At 43.4% G+C, this 17,502-nt stretch overlaps 2 protein-coding genes and 1 long non-coding RNA gene across 11 annotated transcripts in view; 1 reads left to right on the top strand and 2 right to left on the bottom strand.

Moving 5' to 3' along the window:
* Positions 1-9: 9 nt before the first annotated feature.
* LOC109521099 (ras-related protein Rab-5A) lies at positions 10-5,859 on the top strand. Of its 3 annotated transcripts, none has more exons than XM_019878736.1 (6): positions 10-302; positions 2,075-2,273; positions 3,769-3,920; positions 4,266-4,388; positions 4,578-4,671; positions 4,938-5,859. In XM_019878736.1, the coding sequence occupies exons 2-6, from the start codon at positions 2,108-2,110 to the stop codon at positions 5,051-5,053; spliced, it is 651 nt and encodes a 216-aa protein (XP_019734295.1). In that variant the 5' UTR covers positions 10-302; positions 2,075-2,107; the 3' UTR covers positions 5,054-5,859. The 3 variants fall into 3 exon arrangements, with proteins under 3 accessions (XP_019734295.1, XP_019734296.1, XP_019734294.1); XM_019878737.1 differs by lacking the exon at positions 10-302 and adding an exon at positions 349-493; XM_019878735.1 differs by lacking the exon at positions 10-302 and adding an exon at positions 536-648.
* Positions 2,213-10,158, bottom strand: LOC109521100 (uncharacterized). Its single transcript, XR_002169287.1, has 3 exons — positions 10,019-10,158; positions 6,131-6,213; positions 2,213-2,298 (listed from the first exon to the last, which is right to left on the bottom strand). It is a non-coding gene; the product is annotated as an uncharacterized LOC109521100 (long non-coding RNA).
* Positions 10,159-11,380: 1,222 nt separating this feature from the next.
* znf385d (zinc finger protein 385D) overlaps positions 11,381-17,502 on the bottom strand; it is an 81,508-nt gene continuing 75,386 nt past the window's right edge. For 6 of the 7 annotated variants that reach the window (XM_019878740.1, XM_019878742.1, XM_019878744.1 and 3 more), the window contains 4 exons: positions 16,273-16,581; positions 15,928-16,115; positions 13,655-13,747; positions 11,381-12,487 (listed from right to left, as the gene is read on the bottom strand). In XM_019878740.1, the coding sequence (XP_019734299.1) occupies positions 12,248-12,487; positions 13,655-13,747; positions 15,928-16,115; positions 16,273-16,581 (830 nt within the window). In that variant the 3' untranslated portion in view covers positions 11,381-12,247. The remainder of the gene's footprint in view (positions 12,488-13,654; positions 13,748-15,927; positions 16,116-16,272; positions 16,582-17,502) is intronic. The other variant, XM_019878738.1, reaches the window with a different exon arrangement.

The raw sequence follows: 17,502 nt of genomic DNA, 5'->3' as shown, positions 1-17,502 counted from the left end.
AGGATTTTAGGCGCATAATATAAAATATCCCCAAATGATAAGAATGAAGTCGCGCGTTTGATTGGTGGGGCTCGGCGAGACGTAGGAGGATTGCCAGTCGCAGTCATACGATCTGTCATCATCGCTCGTACAAAGCCTACAGGGAAGTTGAGACAAGTGGCGGAGCCTGCTGGAGCAAAAAATCAATTCAAAAAATAATCTAATGTTTCACTAATCCCGCCAGACATCAAAGTGCGTAGTTTTGTTTTTTTGGGGGGGGACTCTGTCAGCAGCATTAGACAGCGGCGTCGTCTCTTGGCTGGGTGAGTAAAGGAGCCCATAACGAGGCAGCGAGCTGACGGCTAACCGGGGGGGGACTCCACCCGACACGGCCGCGGCTAAACACACGTCCAACCCCGAGCGCAGCGCCTCCTTTGCGGGCTAGCTTGCTAGCCTTAGCCTGCCTTTGACGACGACGCTGGAGTGGGATCGAGCCAGCTAAACCGCTAACGTGGTGACTCAGGCCGGTCCGACCGGTTGGATTTCGCTACTTGTGTTGTGATGATAAACATGGACGCGTGTGAAGCATTTTGACCACATTTGATTGACCCATAAGACAGCGAACGGATTGTGACGCTAGCCAGCTGTTTGCCATTGACGGCTAACATGGTAGCTGTCATTAGCCGTACACACCCAAATCGAGCGCACATACCGTCATTGTTTGCCAAAGCGACACTTTAACGCGCAAATGTACACACACGCTCCGTGACACCACGCGCCGTCAAGTTGACATTGTCACCAGCTAAGAATCGCCTCTCGGTACGGCGTTGCGAACTTAAAAGGTAGCCGCTCGGCTAACGTTAGCTAGTATTGTGCTAGTTCACGCTAATCAACAACAACCGAACGAGTTGCTTGATTCAACTTGCTCTCGTAACGCGTTACACGCAGACTACTGCAGTCGCAGTCAAATGTGCTAAATGAATCACGTGGCCCGTTTGTCTGGTAATGTAATATGTTAGTTTGGAAAAACTGCCAAGGAAACTGCCTCTGTCCTAAATATTCCCACATTATTTCCCAGAAATCTGTTTTATGACCATTGCTCCACACCTGTGACCTAAAATGACGACGATGTCAGTATCTAAATGAGAATATTGAGGTCAGGTCGTACCATGGACATTGTCATAGTTGCCGCAACTACTTGAGTTTGTCAAAGCAACCAGTGTTTGTTTGTCGTGTGACATTGGGAATGCCAAACCATTCCGATGACTCAGTCGATGTGAACTGTCGTTATCATTCAAGTCTCTTGAGGTGGGAGGTGAGACTCTTCACAGTGGGAAGACTATAGCTGCTTTAGCCCATGTGTACTGAGCAGTCATAACAATGTTGCATGTACCTTGCTCACTGAGCTGAAGTCCTTTGGCCGTCTGCTGGTGAGCGTTATCAGCAAGCTTGCCACATCTGCAGTGCTACATCATATGTTGGGAAAACCGAAACGAAAACATACACAACACATGTGAGATGTTTGGGTGTTGCTGTGCGTTAAGTATTGTGTGATGGTGCACAATAATTACTGTGATTAAATCTGACAGCATCAATCAAAAAATTATAGCTCTTGTATTGGCTACCTTTAGATCTCAAGGTCCACGGGCTAAATGCAGCCTTCCAGTTCATTTTATGTATGCAACTCAACTTCTGTTCAAAACTAGTTTTGAAAATATAACTTACTGTTGCACTTGTGAAATCCTTCATTTCCTAAAAAGAAGACAAACCATTGATGTTGCGCTTTCTTAAAAAGAAAAGGTTGAACATATTCAATGTTTTATAATCTGTTCCCGTTTACACAAAAGAAAAGTGATTTTTTGTTTTGCATTATCTTCCTCCACTGGACACAACGTGAACTGAACCTCGGGGTACATACCAAACATGGAATTTTGGCATTGGACCACTTTACCATTAAACATTTATGCAGTTTCACAGTTAAGCAGCCCCTTGAGGACAACTACAGAGAATTTTGTCACTTGTGCCTTCACTTGCATCGTGCAGGTGCTTTCAACTTTCAGTTGTTGAGGTGACATTTGCCCGTGTGTTTCTGCAGCATCCACAACAGGAAGTGTCCGGAAAAAGCGACATGGCAAGTAGAGGCGGAGCTACCCGACCCAATGGGCCCAACGCCGGCAACAAAATCTGCCAGTTCAAGCTCGTGCTGCTGGGGGAGTCGGCGGTGGGGAAGTCAAGTCTGGTGCTCCGCTTCGTCAAGGGACAGTTCCATGAATTTCAGGAAAGCACCATTGGAGGTTTGGTTTTTTTTTCTTGTCCCACCTGTTATCGGCAAAAAAAAAAAATGTATGGTAAACTTCCTGCCCCATTCACACCAGTTGGAAAATTAACAGACAGAACAAACTTGTTGGCTTAAACCGCCAGAAAAATGAGGAAATACAATTGAGGGATACATTTAAGTTCCATAAAAGGGTAGGTGGCTCTATTTTGCAATGCTGTCTGCCATTTTGCATTGGATCGAGTTGCTATAATAGCAAACTTATCGTGCTCCGGATGTTGCCAAAATTGCAGGGCGTTTGTTATTACTTGGCACCAGTGTCGGTTCTTGAAAGCTTTACCAGGGATAGCAAATGGGTGGCAGGAGTTTGATTTAGATGGAAGAGTCAAGGCAGAGGTTATACACAATCATGCTTGCACGCAAGCAACTATTTTGTTTTTAATGAAGGTGGTGGGAGGGAATGAATCTTAAACCGTGGCCGTTATGCGTTGACAAATTGTTGTCGAAAGGCCGTCATGCGCCCAAACGTCGTCGCTGACATGGTGCGGCAATAATGTGCCCAAAAATAATCATCGACTGTGGGATGGACCGGCCCATAAATACACCAGCTATTCAGGAAAATGAACCTATTTTCCCGAAATTCCACCCCACCCTAGTAGAGAGTTCAGCACCGTGCAGGTTTTGGAATGTGAGAGGAAACCAGCGTACCCGGAGAAAAGCCACACATGCACGGGGAGAACATGCAAACCCCATACAGGAAGGCCGGAGCCCGGATTCGAACCCTGCACCTCTGTACTGTGAGGCGGACATGCTAACTAATCTCCCACTGTACCGCCATTTAGAATTTTGTAATCGGGCTGCCGTTATCAAATATCTTAGTTTTTGAGTATGCAGCAAACATTTTATTGAATATTTCTTGAGTGTTCACTTATATTTTTGCTTGGTTAAAGCGCAGTTATGAACACAATAAATGCTGTTGATACCTTTTTTTTTTTTTTAATGAATGCCTTACGTTCTTTATACTTAGAACAAATGCTGAGTTTGAACTGATAATTGCCTTTTGTGTTTGAAATTGCTTCACTGGATATGGTTGAAGACAAGAAAATAGTTTGCTGCCCAGAGCGCTGTCTAAACAGGAAGTCGTCATTTCTGTGCGTGAATTATGGTTGAAGTGCTACATCTTGATTGAGAAACAAAGATATTTGAATTTCAGGGAGGAGCTAAGTTTTGCCTGGGTTCTTACTAAAAATGACAGAGCATCTTTGCTGCATGTGCACTTCTGTGCATTTAACCCTTACTTAATACAAAATAGAAATAAATCATCTGTAACCCAGTAATTTGTTCTGGTTTGAAAGGTTATGAACTCTGAATCCATTATTGGCAAGTCCAAACATTTGGGAGGGGCAGGTCGACAACTTGGCTTATTTTGTTTTTTGCGTTCTTTACTGCATGATTGTCATAAACCTAAGATGGCTGACACTAACACCCCCCGTCCCATATTGCGCTCCCCACAGCCGCTTTCCTGACTCAGACAGTCTGCTTGGACGACACGACGGTCAAGTTTGAAATCTGGGACACGGCCGGTCAGGAACGCTACCACAGTCTGGCGCCCATGTACTACAGAGGTGCCCAGGCCGCCATCGTGGTCTATGATATCACCAATGAGGTACATCCCTCCATTTTCTATCGCGTTGGGCCTTTTTATTAGGGTCACGGGTAAAATGGAGCCTGTCTTAAACTGACGTTTGGCCAGTTGTAGTGGGTTACAACTTTCACACTCATGATCACCTGTATGGATAGTTTTGATTCACAAGTGAGATTGAGTGTCACCGTTTATTTATTTATTTTTCTGGCTGGTGAAATGTGGTACAACCTGAAATGGTTGCTAGCTAGTAGCAGGGCATATACAGTACAGACAAACACCTGGCTCATGTGTCCCATTAAAAAAGTTTTCAGGCTCACTAGCTCAGCATCGCAAGTATGATTATTGCTGCTGATGCTTCCCGCGCAGGAGTCGTTCGTGCGAGCAAAGAATTGGGTGAAGGAGCTCCAGAGGCAAGCCAGTCCCAACATCGTTATCGCGCTCGCCGGCAACAAAGCCGACCTGGCCAGCAAGCGAGCACTCGACTTCCAGGTGCGTCAAAATACACCATACCCGTTTGCTCAGCTTTTTGTTGAGTGTTCCCGAATGCCGCTGAGAGTTTTAACATCGTACTGGCTGAGTCGTTTGCGTTTGGAAAATAGTTCTTGAATGCGGCGCTTTAGGAATGTGCCCAAGCGCGCGATAATGAAGCGGATATCACGGACCCTATGTTGTGTTCAGGACGCACAATCGTACGCCGACGACAACAGCCTGCTCTTCATGGAGACGTCAGCAAAGACCTCCATGAACGTCAACGAGATCTTCATGGCCATCGGTGAGCATCACCTCCAGAAACTTGTATTTCACGTACTGTATAACGCCATTTCAGAAATGGTGACAACAGCTCAAATGAAGATGTGCGGCAGCATCTATTTTTTATGCGAATTGCATTTATTAATACGAGTATATTACATCACGTGAAAACGTATCAACGTGTGAGACAACCTTGAGAGTTGATGACGCGCAAAAGCCGTCAAATGTAGCAATCGGCTCCCGGGAAAAGCTGCTTGTTGAAGACGCTTTGTGGTGATATCGTTGTAGCCAAGAAGCTCCCCAAAAACGAGCCCCAGGCAGCTAGCGCCAGCGGCGGGCGAAACCGGGGAGTAGACCTGACCGAGTCCGCCCAACCCAGCAGCCGCACCTGTTGCAGTAACTAGGAGGGCCGCCGTGGTCTTGGTTAACACACACACACACACACACACACACACACACACACACACACACACACTTTGTTCCTCACCACCCCAGTCCAAAATAGCGAAAGACTTTGTATAGCTGCATTTCTAAAATCTTTTTTTGTTCCTCCTCTTTCTTTTTAAACACTTTTTTTTTTAAACAAGTGTACATCAGTATAATGGATGCATGTTATCACTACAACGCCTGAAGTAAACTAACTCACCAACACAAACGCTCCTTGCCCACAAAATGGCTCTCATCCTGACATGCCCCCGCCTTTTTCCCCAGTTCCAACAGGAGAGAATTTTTTTCATTTTTTTCCCCCTTTTTTGTTTTTTTTTCTTTTTTGCTTCCTGGAGGATTCATGGATCATTTCCACCTTCCTCTGAGTCAACACCGCACGTGTAGAAAATGACCACGCGACGAAAGAGATTTTGAACAAATGTACAGTTGGTTTTGCTTTTTATTTTATTTTTTTATTCATTCTCTTCTTGTCTCCAACTGGTAAAGCTATGGTGTTTTTTTTTTTTTTTTTAATCTAATTAGCTCTGTGTAGTGTTATTAACAAAAACAACGACAAAAAAAAAAAATCAACTCTCTGGTGTCACGTTTGGAAAGGAACTTTTAATCGCATTGCACAGTGTTGATCATCATGTCTTCATTTTATACGAGCGAGTGCTTGTGACCCGCTAACGGCTCGATGGGTTTTAACCACGCGACGGGCCTGATCGGTTTTTGAGTGTCTGAATACAACTTAATAAATTCAATAAAGATTGAATCTCTTGTACGTCCTCTGATCTCTTGCTGGATCAATGGTTGTGCTTGAACCAAATCGTCGTCACAGCCAACAAACATTTGTATGAAAAATACTTGCAGCCCATGACTATAAAACATGGGATTCATATTCTACATCATCATTAAGTGACACACACACAAAAAAAAAACGCCGCACTGTTTGAATGGAACAACTACACTGGCAGAGACATCGCCATGGTGTACGTTTGAGAAGGTTACGGTTTTTGCCACCACAAACCGAAGAGACCCCCCCGCCCCTGTACCTTCATTTTCACGTCCCGCTGCAGCAGTTCCTTGGCATCGCCACGCGGGGGCAGTAGTGCATCGTCACAACGTCCTCTTCATGCTTCAAAACACAGGGTTGAAATGTCATTTTAAATCATTCAAATGTACAAATAGCAGTTCTAAGAAATGTTATCAAGGCTTGTCGGCTTCTATTTGGCATGTTATGACCCTCCAATATATATATATATATATATATATATATATATATATATAAATAACAGGGTTTGATCTCTTGCCGTAACCATGGTGACAGCATGCTTATTTTCAGCATGTCTCTGCTGCTCCCTGAAGGGTGGCAGGAGGCTAAACTTTTAAGACGTGCTTTTTATTTTTTTCACCATTAAAAAGTTACCAGGCACCTAATAAAATTATGGCATGTATTTGTCGCTTCCACATGAAGGTGTTTAAAGGTTTATAAAAACTGCAGCTTTTTTATTTTTCTGAGCCTGTCTACAGTGTTTTGCATCGTGTGTTAGCCTTAAGATAGCAGAATTTCATAAAGGTCATTTGGGCTCATAAGTCCTACTCATCGGTGCATCTGTATATAATAAAATCCTTGAAAAAAAACGATGGGGAAATGAGCAGACGGGCTTGGATGGTAAATAAACAAATTAACAAACATACATGGCTGTGTAAATTGCAAAAAAAAAAAAACTGCCTGGAAAGGTAAAATATCTTAAATCAAGGCAAACTCTGCTTGTTCTATGTCTACCTCTATTTCTTCTTGTCAGACATTTTTGATGTAGGAGCATCACACTTGCCTCAAACATTTTTTTCCCTGAAGTGTATAAAGAGAAAATAGGCGTCTTCTAAATCATCACAGAGAACGATTTAAACCACTAAAAATATGGTCAAGTATATAAAATGAGGCTTTAAAACAAAAAACAACCCCAAAAAAATCAAGCCAATTTCAAAATGTTCTGGGTCTGTCCGCCGAAGGCATTGAAATAATGCCCCAATTTAACTCTCAATGAAATACCACTGCTACGATCCGGAAAATGTTTCTCCAAGCATCTTTTTATGCCTGCACATAACGACCTATTTGAACTACAAAAAAAAAATAAAAAAATTGTTGGTGGCTGGAATATTTCTAGGCTGTGACGAGGTGCTCTGAATTGCCCATGGCAGTGCTGGCCATCTTATCGGTTCTTTTTTTTTTTTTTTAACCTCACTCATTCTTTGCTTTTCTCCTTCTGTGCGCCGTCTCACGTCCAACAATGAGGCACTCTAAAGCAGCCACATCAATGGAATATCTGAAGGGAAGATAGTTTGTGGGGCACAGGCATAGCTAGCTCGCTCGCTAAGTGCGCATTGCAATTGCGCCAGATAACTGCTGATGCGAACAAAGGCACTTAAATTATTATGTAGGGGGTGTGGGGCAACTCTTCACTGTACTTAGGCCAGCTATGACTTCTTTTAATTGATAGGAAATCTAATTTTGCTAAAATTAGTATGTTCCTCATTTTATTTAGTCCTTTGTGGAAATTGTTTTTGTTGTTTTGTCCTGTTAATAACAAAGCCAGCGGCAAATTTTCCACAGTACTGTACTATGTTCCCTTGTTCTCCATCTTGGGACAAAGAGCACAGGGTTCAGCAGCGTCAAAGTCAAATGGTTCGTCTCACCTGTCTGAGCCGCTAATGAATAATTCCATCATGGTTGGAGCCGTCAATCATCGGGGAGGCGTGATTAAGTGGAGGTGACCCGCAGAAGCGAATGAGAGCCAGTACAAGAGCTGTAGCGACGGTTATAATGATGACATTGTTCACTTTTGATTGACACTTACTCTACATTTCGTGTTGTTGAATGCCACGGAAAGGTTCAAGTCCCCCCCCCCCCCAAAGTCTCCAATTGCTGTATTATTTCACAGGGCAGGTACAAATGTGAAAGAAGTGTGTCATCCAAGTTAAGATTGTTGTATTTATTTTATTTTATTTAAGACCAACTTTGTTTGACTTCTCTTCTCACTTTTGTGTATGTGACTGCTTCACAAGTAAGATTTTTATGACGACATTAAAAAAAAAAATTGGGTAAAAATGGTTTTAGCAATACTGTACCACAGACTTTAGATGCTCTTTTGTGTTAGCATTAAGCTAGCGAACAGGAAATCTAAGCCTTTTTTTTTTTAAAACACAAGATGTAATTATATTTTTTAATGTTTATTTTGATCGTAAACTTCAACCGGGAGTGCCAATAAAGAGCTTTAAGCCTCTTTTTTGATTAGCTGTTGAATATTTGCCAAACTGCTGGTTATTGTGGCGCGAGTTGAGTCACGTGCACCCACAATGCTATTTTGGCAGGGTCGAAAACTTATCACTAATATGAGGAAATGCCACACCGATAACGGTAGACAGTTGTTGTGCACCGGGGTGTCAAAAGAGGGGGTGGGGTGAGTATTCTATAGGCTAGCAAAAGAAAAACCTAAGCGGTGTGCCAGCGTTCGGCTCCTCCGGCTCACTTCAGCGGTCGCGCTTCAGCGGCAGGGAGACAGCGAGCGAGCATGTTAGTGCCGCTTTTTCATCCCGTACGCCGGCTCACAGCGAGTGCAAAGGCTCACTATACTACAGTTAGTTCTCCCCATCTGCCGTTGCAATAGTAGTGAAAAAACACTCCAGGTGCATGATAGGGATCTGTCCAGCTCTTGCACCTGAATCTCATTCAATCTCTTTCATCAAAGCGAGATGTGAATTCACTTGGACAGAATATTGACTGCTAAATGCTTATTTTATCATGGCTTTCCGTTGTAAATTGTTCTCCTGCTGCCACTACGGCTCTGATGCTACAATGATATGATTGACTGATATGTAATGTTAATGTTTGAACAAATATGACATTTTTGGGGGGTGATGATTTTGGAGGAAAAAGGATTTGGCCTGACGGCAGCGATTTGCATGAACACAGCTCAGAAGGTTGAAAAAGAAAAAGAACGAGAGGGTGGTCACAAATCCCAGAGCTAAGAGAGTTACCGAACAAGAATGGATGTCTTAGTAAACATCAAGCGAGATTAATAAATGAAAAGTGGCAAGCTATGATAAGTGCACCCGGCTGTGCTGTCCACATTCATGACTCTCAAATTAATTTGATTCGCTTTAAAAGCCCAGATGCTAGCATACACCGCTTCACAGAATCAAGCCTGACCGCTTTTTGTGCCCACCTCAAAGAACATTTAGCAGACAGAGAGCATCTGCTCTCATTGGACGTATGAAAACGACACAAAAATGTTCTTGACGTCGCTTTGCGTTACTGCTTTTGGAGAGTGCGCAGCTAAAGAAAACAACAGTGCGATTATGGTGATGACGTCCGTGCTGGAGAACCTTCCAGATGTTTCCTTTCTCTTGTGGTTATCAGTCGCCCTACTTTTTCATCAATAGACGCTGCTAATGCCTTTTACACTGATAGGCTAGTTAAGTCTACCTATCTAACGTCGACCTCAAATTCGGTATGCCCTCAGATAAAAGTGTAATTCATTTCGTGACCTCTAAACACTCGCATGAAAATGCTATTAATGCTTTCCAGCTTTCCCCCCAAAATGCGTCTCTCCTTCCAAAATTTTCTAGTTAAGAAATTTCTTCCAGAACATATTCATTTCGTAAGTAGCGGTACCAATGTATCAAAATATCATTTGCTTGGAGGGTGACATATGAGTTTTCTATTCATCTGTGAGTATTAAAATAACAGATTATGTGTTTGTTTTAAATACAAAACATGTCATTCTACTAGTTTTATGTTTAGTTTAACAGTAAAATCATGAGGATATTTGGACTTCAACCTCAGCTAGCTAGGGTATGTTTTGCCAGCTAGCCCTAAAAATCAACACGTTTCTTCCAGTACTACGGAAAGGACCACAATGGTGAATTGAAAATTGTACCTGGAGTAGCACAGACCGGGTCTATCTCGAGCATCTTGGATTGCAGGAGTGGCAAATCCAAATCCAGAGAGTGAAAACACTGGCGCAGTGTTGGTTTAGCCACAGGTGCTTCTACTCCAGGGGGAACTCGATTATCTGAGTAGAAGCACCTGAGGCGAAAGCCGAACCCTGTCAGGGTTTCTATTTTATAGACCCGGATTTGCCACCTCTGTTGAATTGAAAGTAAAATCCTCAACATTCTTGGACTTAAAGCTCGGCTAGCTTGTTAATCGTGTTGGCTGGCCCTCAAATTCAACAATGCAGATAGGACAAAAAAAAAATGGTGAATCGAAAATTGTTTGACAGGATTCTTGCTCTGCCGTTTACGAGTGATTGATTTGATTTTCAGAGATTTCAAGAAAGTGATCTTAGATGTGTGATCGAATTATGTGGGTTAGGTCCACGCAAAATCCACAGCATGGACTATTTTGCTTATACTGAAGGCACGTGAAGATAAACACAACCAAGAGGGGGCGACAACTCCTCCCAAATCCTTGTGTTCATTCACGCGTGGGCAGATGCTGCTGCTGCTGCTGTGTGTGTGTGTGTGTGTGTGTGTGTGTGTGTGTGTGTGTGTGTGTGTGTGTGTGTGTGTGTGTGTGTGTGTGTGTACATGCACTTTGTGTGTTTGTTCGTTCAACTTTTGACTCTTGAGCTATTTTGGGCTCTCGGCATCCAAATCTGAAGGCTCAGTTATAAAATGTTCATGCAAGCAACCGAAAGCCATCACAATTGCTTTGTTCGAAAGTAATTTCGAGGGATTAAGTTGCTCCTTCGCAGAAATGTTCAATTCACTTGCTTCCAAATTCCTAACTTTAGGGGATTATTCATGTGCCTTTTGACGGGAGTAGACCTGCAAAATGTTGAGGGATTATGCAATGCAAAATGGTCAAAATCACAGAGTTCCAAACGTCAGTCATTTTAAGACAATAAAGTGCTCTTCCGCAGCAGTCTTTTCCAATTTTTAATGGGATTATTAACCCTTTCATGCACCAATAATGACAACCTGTAACCTGATAACATGATAAGATGTCCACTGTAGTAACCGCTGTCCCTGAAAGGGTTACATGTGTTTTGTTTTTATGGAAAATTCCTTAAATTTTTTTGAAATGATTATAAAACAGACGATGGTCAAAGTCATTGAGTTCAAAAGTCATTATAAGGTATTTAACGGCTCCTTCCAAGCTATTTTTTGATTCTTCTCCAACTTTTTTCCTTGAGTGTAACTTAACTTTCTTCCATTTTTTTTTTTATGGCATAATTAATGAACTTGGTGGACCTAATCAACTTTTCCGTGACTTGAATCTGCAAATCAGAACCACATTTAACAAAGTAGGACTCTTGTTTTATTTCAAATGAACACTTTGAACACATTGGACATATAACACACAGAGGTACCGGTGATCCAGACAACACACACACGCACGCACACACACACACACACACACACACACACACACACACACACACACACACACACACACACACACACACACACACACACACACACACACACACACACAGGAACCTTTTGATATGGGATTTTGGTGTGAAATTTCAGGATGACTTGCAAGATTTGTCGTGTCACAGTTTAGAAACCAGCCTTGGACCAGTTTGAAAATGGTGTATAGTGAAGAATCTTTCAACTTCAAAAGAAATTTTTCATGGATCGAACACCTGCTGTGAACTTTGCTCTTCAGCGGTTGAACAGCAAGTTGTGCAAAAAGCATTGAAACAATGAATGGATGGGAATTCAACATTTTTACAGGAGGTCAAATTAAGTTCACCTTTCAAGGTCATTTTAGGTTCATCTGGAAATTTCACATCAAAACCAAATACCACACGTTTTTTTGACAAGGACTAATCCACAACCACCCCCCCAAAACAACAAAAAAAAAAAAACGATACCTAGTCAACCACTGAACACAGTCAAACATGCACATCAACAAAAGTTAAAGTGCAAACAGGAACGTGAGTCCCACCTAGTGACACTCATGACGTAATGACACTGCATAGTTCATGTATGTACGTGTGTGTGTGTGTGTGTGTGTGTGTGTGTGTGTGTGTGTGAGAGAGTGTTACATTATTGCCCTCATGTAGCTGTCCAGGTTGACTGACAGCGCTTAATCTTGAATCCTGGATGCATAGACTGGTCCCGCATGAAATCCGTTGCCGCTGCCCAATCTGGGGTCAGTATGGCGCAAAGAGGACTTGCGGGTGGGCGGTCCTTATAGGGCCAGCGGTGGGGCGGAGCAGGGGCGTGGTGAGGGGCGGAGTCGGGAAGAGGGCAGGGTTGGAGGCGGGGCCATGGGTCGGGCGCTGCGGGAACGTGCTACCGAGTGCGGCAGCCGCGGCAGCCATGAGCTGTGTGGGAAGAAGGGCGGCCAGGGGAGGGCACGGACGCTCTTTGCCCAAACTCAGCTTGATCTGCTGACAGAGACAAATTTAGTGGACACACACACACAAGGTCGATGAATTTGACAATCATTGAGTTCGGGTCTAACAGATTGAAAGATGATCGTAAACGGCTTCTCCAGTTCAGGATGCAGTGCATCCAGTTCATCTATAAATGTTCCTATACCGTTGTTGGCGGCCATTTTATTGGAAATGGTTACAACGAGCTCCCGTTATATCGTACAGATTCATTATGTCCCTCGAGTTACGTCGTAACGAGGTTCGACTGCACATGTTTTGGGTGAACCGAAAATCTTTTGTTTCACGTGTTTTTGTCAAACATAAATGCCAAGTGTTGGCCTCTGAGGCCCAGGCAGTTCGATCAATGAGAGTGAAGGCAACGTGGTCCATCAGTATCAATGATACACAGAAGAGGTAAATGGATTCTGCAACAATGGCACAATGTTTCGGCGAAGACATTAAAGTTAAATCAAGCGAGACAAAATTCAAAAGATAGTAGCTGGAGTTGGTGTGAGTTTGCGTTTGCGGATCCAGCCTCAGCCTCAGCCTCACACACCCACACACACACAGTGAAGCTAATAGTGTGAAAAGGTGACCAAAGTTATCCGGCCTAATCTTCTGTATCCATAATGGAAACGCGGCGCTCCGGCGGCGGCGCCATGTCACGGCTTATCAATCACTGTTGGAGGACGAGGAGGGGGCCGAACAAGGAAGTCTCAGAAGTCCCTGCTCCCCTCCGTTAACTCGCTCAATGATGGGTTGAGAGAGGGGGGTGAGAGACATTTTCCTCACAACTGGTAACAACCAGCCCTCCGGAGCTTTAGCTCCTCTTGTTCTTCCCCCTTTTATCCTTCATCTTCACACTTTAGTCTTATAATTTAGTCTTACAATACTTGCCACATCAAACATAATGCTATCATACATGCTATCTATCTCATTACCACCTCTTTGCTTTGATAAACGTCAGAGCATTCTCCTTGTATAACATTTAACACAATTGTCAAATATACGCTAAAATCCGACGACAGAAGCGCTTGGATACACAAGTACCTTGTATAAGCCCTGTTTAGTGCTACGGAGATAAAAGCAGATGCTAATTATTCAGGTCAATGTCAACTACGTTCTTATGGAAATCCAACCAAGAGTGTTGCCGGGAGCGCTAAACGTGTGTTGCTAGCTTACGGTTTGCTTGGTGGCTCCTTTGCTGTAAGGGGTGTATTTGGGTTTGGCCGGTTTGCCTGCCGCTCTGTCTTTATGACGACGACTGCTGATGTGCTGAGGACAGGATGGGGAAAAAACAAGAAATATTTCTGGATTAATGAAACAAACTTTGTGAAACACCCAAGAGTTGAGAAGAGATTGTACAGAGCAAAGGCACAGTCCCGAGTGCGGTACAGGACGTTTACTGGCTTGCTCACTAAATATATTACAAGCCACCTGGTGAGCATATATAAACCATAAAAAAAAATGAACAAATAGCAGTCAGTGTTTGTACAAAACAAAACAAAACACAAAAATCAAGAAACTACTAAAACAGTATTTGGGGTTAATCCGAAAAGAACCTTTAACCTGTGCACTGAGAAAATGGTCTTAGTCAAGGTGGAGGGAATTGTGAACAGTTCCAAATAGCCATCAGTGGTAGTACAAACTCTTCAGGCTTCTGTGAGACATCAAAAAAACTGTCACTGAAAGCCTACTAGAACACCTGAACTTTATTTGGCTTGTCTCGGAAAAGAAGCACTTACCTGTGAGTTGAGATAATAAGAGTTAGGTCTTTGTTAAGGTGGCAGGAACTATAACCAGTTTGAAAAAGCTGACAGTGTCAACACAGAGCCATCACGCTTTTGCTCGGAAGCAAAAAATGTCAGAAAAAGACGACTAGAACAGCTGAACTTTATTTGGGGTTAATCAGGGACATTTTAAATGATGGCATTTAACATGAGTTTGAATGTGATTCGTTTATTTTCAAGACAGGCACATCGCCAGTGAAGGACATTATCTCAAATAAATCTTCTCCCCACTTGGATTTTTCAATTGAGTTGGACAGGTTCTAGTTAGAAAAAGGTCATGGTAGAAAAAGTTTTAAAATTCTTTATCTTGGTCGGATACACAGATCATTCAGAAGCTCTAAAACCGCATTGCTGAATAGATGACGTTGCAATAATTCTTGTTTGTGGCGTCGACTGTTAACGTTAATCGTGCAGAAGCGCTATTTGAAAACACAAAACTGGCTCGTGCAGTTCATCTCGGTTTTGATAAATCACACGCACATGCTAAATTCATTGATGTATATCCACAAAGTGTAAAAATGAACTGTGTGGCATTTGGCCAGTAGCCAGATCACCCTCCACATCTGTTTCCATGAGCCACCGGTTTTGCTTTTTAAAATCAGGCCATGCGTGGTTTGATTGGTCTTGCATTAACTGCTGCTGCTTGTTCTTCTTTGTTTGACGTGAAAAATGGGTGAGTAACATCTGGGTGGAATATTTCAGCGTGAACTCCGACAAAAGCCACATCTTACAAGATTCATATGCCCCCCAAAAAAGCCTGAAGCGGCATGCAAAATTACATTTTGCATCCAGTGACGTAACTTCCATTGGGGAACACCCATTTGACATGATTTTGGCCACTTCAAATGGCCGCCCTAACACCCTGAAATTAGTAACACGGGTTTTGTCTTTTTGTTGTTGTTGTTGTTGTTTTATAATATGAGGAAAAAGGCACTAGCGTAGTTTTGTTTTGGGTGGTCTAAAGTAGACAGCTGGTTTCCACATGGAGTGTGTCATGCATCTGCTGATACGGCAATGCAAAGGGAAGGGCCGTGTTCCATTGCTGTGAGGGAGAAGCATCAACTGTAGCAATATTTTTGTTGGATTTTTTAAAAAAATGTATTCTGCGATTAGTTGGCGACCAGTTCGGGGTGTACCCCGACTGCTCCAAGCACGCCCCGTGACCCTTGTGAGGACAAACGGATTAGAAAATGGATGAATGGAAGTCATGCCGGCCTCTCAAGACGGAAGGTCGTCGACGTCGTTCACCGTTTGTATTTGTGCGCCACTGTTGCCACGGTAACGTGACCAACACGACATTGATATTTCCAAAGACGGACAAAGATTCCGTATCGCGCTGATTCTTTTTTTCTTTTGACAAGCTGTCTGATAATGATGCAAGTGGAGCGTTGCCATGGCAACTGACGAGCCAGAGCCGCCGCATTATGACAACCGCCAAACATCAGCTCCACTTACAACATTAAATACTCTTGCAGTCAATCTGAAATGGACACCTACATAAAAAAAAAAAAAAAAAAACAACAACAAAAAATCATGATCATTTACACACTGTACTGTAGATTTATACATCAAACTTGACAAAATTATTCACCAATACGATTTAGTAAAACAAGAATCATGACAAAATATTAAGTACATGAAAAATAGCAGAGCTGAATCAATCACCTGCTTCAGCTGCGTCTCGGAGTTGACGTGCACGTCGCACGTCTCACAGTAAAAAGTTTTGTTCTGCAGGCCCGTGGAAGCCTTGGACGAGGACGGCGGCGCCACTTTGCCTTTGATTCCCGGCCGCGGGAACGACTTGATGGAGCCCACGCCGCTGCGGGCCTCCAGCATGGTCTTGTGCTTCGTACCTTTTCATCGGCAAACAGAAAAATGCAATCATGTCACGTCACGATACCGTACGGCGTTCCCTCGCTACAGCGCACATTTCCAAGCAGAACACGCAAACTCCACCCAAGGACGGCTGGAGCTGAAATCGAACCCATGACCTCCATTGGAATCTCTTACCGCTATTGTGAGCCTCCAGCTGCGACGCCGAGTTGACGGCCACCTTGCAGAGCGAGCAGTAGAGCAGGCGCCGAGCTTTCTCCTCCTCCGTTTCCGCGTCCTTCTCGGGTTCTTTGTCAGGGTCCAGATCCGGTTCGGTTTCTGATGGCAAGTTGAGCTCAAACTCCGAGGTCACCTCCGGGGCGTTGGTGACCGACGACAAGGTTCCGGCGACGTCGGTCGGCGTCTCACGGGTCACTGTGGACTCTGATGGGATTGCCAGTCGGAGCGTGGAGGACAGCGGCGGAGGCACTGTGGTCGGAACCGCATCTGGAGAGATATCATCGGCATTAAAGCTGATGATGGATGGAAATTTGTGCGTATTATGGCAAGTCATCAAAACTTTGCTTGCCAGTTGCGTCTTTGAAGGTCCCCCAGAAATGTTGGCTACAAACAAAACGGCTTTTTGCGCATAGCTTCTTGAGACTTTGGTGTAGGGGGGGGGGGGCACTCTTGTTATATATGCCTACCAAAATTCACGTTGCTCGGGGAACCTGACTTTGAGGGCTGAGTTTTCAAACAATGCGAAGGAGCTCTAGAAATAGCCATATTCATGCTAAAATGGCTGCTTCAAACAAAAATTGCAAATTTCTTGTGTATTTTCGGGCGGGATTTCTTGAGACATTTTTGTCGGTCTATTCATGATAGACATGCGTACCAAATTTCATGTTGCGATGTGAAACTGACTTCAGGGGCGAGCTACATTTTCCAACATTTCAAAGGACCCCTGAAGATGGCCAAAATTGACATGTCGTTTTGAGACTTTTTTTTTTAAAAATACTCCTAAAGACATACCTACCAAATTTCACATTGCTGGCTGAAACAGCATTTCGAGGCTGAATTTTCCAGTAATTCAAAAGAAACTCAGAAATGGCCCAATTGATGATGAAATGGCCTATTCAAACCAAGATGGCGGACTTCCTGTGTCTTTTAAAGCGCTGCTGCTTGAGACTTTTTTGTGGGTCTCCTCATGATAAACATGCCTTCTAAATTTAATGTTGGTGAATGTAAATGAAGTTGGAGGCTAAACTTTCAAATAATTCAGAGGAACCCTTGAAATGTCCAAATCTATGTTACAATGGCCGCTTCAAACCAAAATGGCGGATGGTAACTTGAAAGAGATTTTTTTTTTTTTTGTGGGTCTCTTCGTCATAGATGTTCCTACTGAACTTGATGACGTTATGTTGCTTA

The sequence above is a fragment of the Hippocampus comes genome, unplaced genomic scaffold, assembly GCF_001891065.2.
Source record: "Hippocampus comes isolate QL1 unplaced genomic scaffold, H_comes_QL1_v1.1 scaffold315, whole genome shotgun sequence".
NCBI lineage: Eukaryota > Metazoa > Chordata > Actinopteri > Syngnathiformes > Syngnathidae > Hippocampus > Hippocampus comes.
The sequence above is the reverse complement of the archived record's forward strand: the minus strand, read 5'-3'. Positions and strand labels throughout refer to the sequence as shown.

Excerpts from the sequence above, each read along its gene's own strand:
- LOC109521099 (XM_019878735.1), top strand. Across the intron at positions 2,274-3,768 it reads TCAGGAAAGCACCATTGGAG|CCGCTTTCCTGACTCAGACA; the intron begins GTTTGGTTTTTT and ends CGCTCCCCACAG. Across the intron at positions 3,921-4,265 it reads TCTATGATATCACCAATGAG|GAGTCGTTCGTGCGAGCAAA; the intron begins GTACATCCCTCC and ends CTTCCCGCGCAG.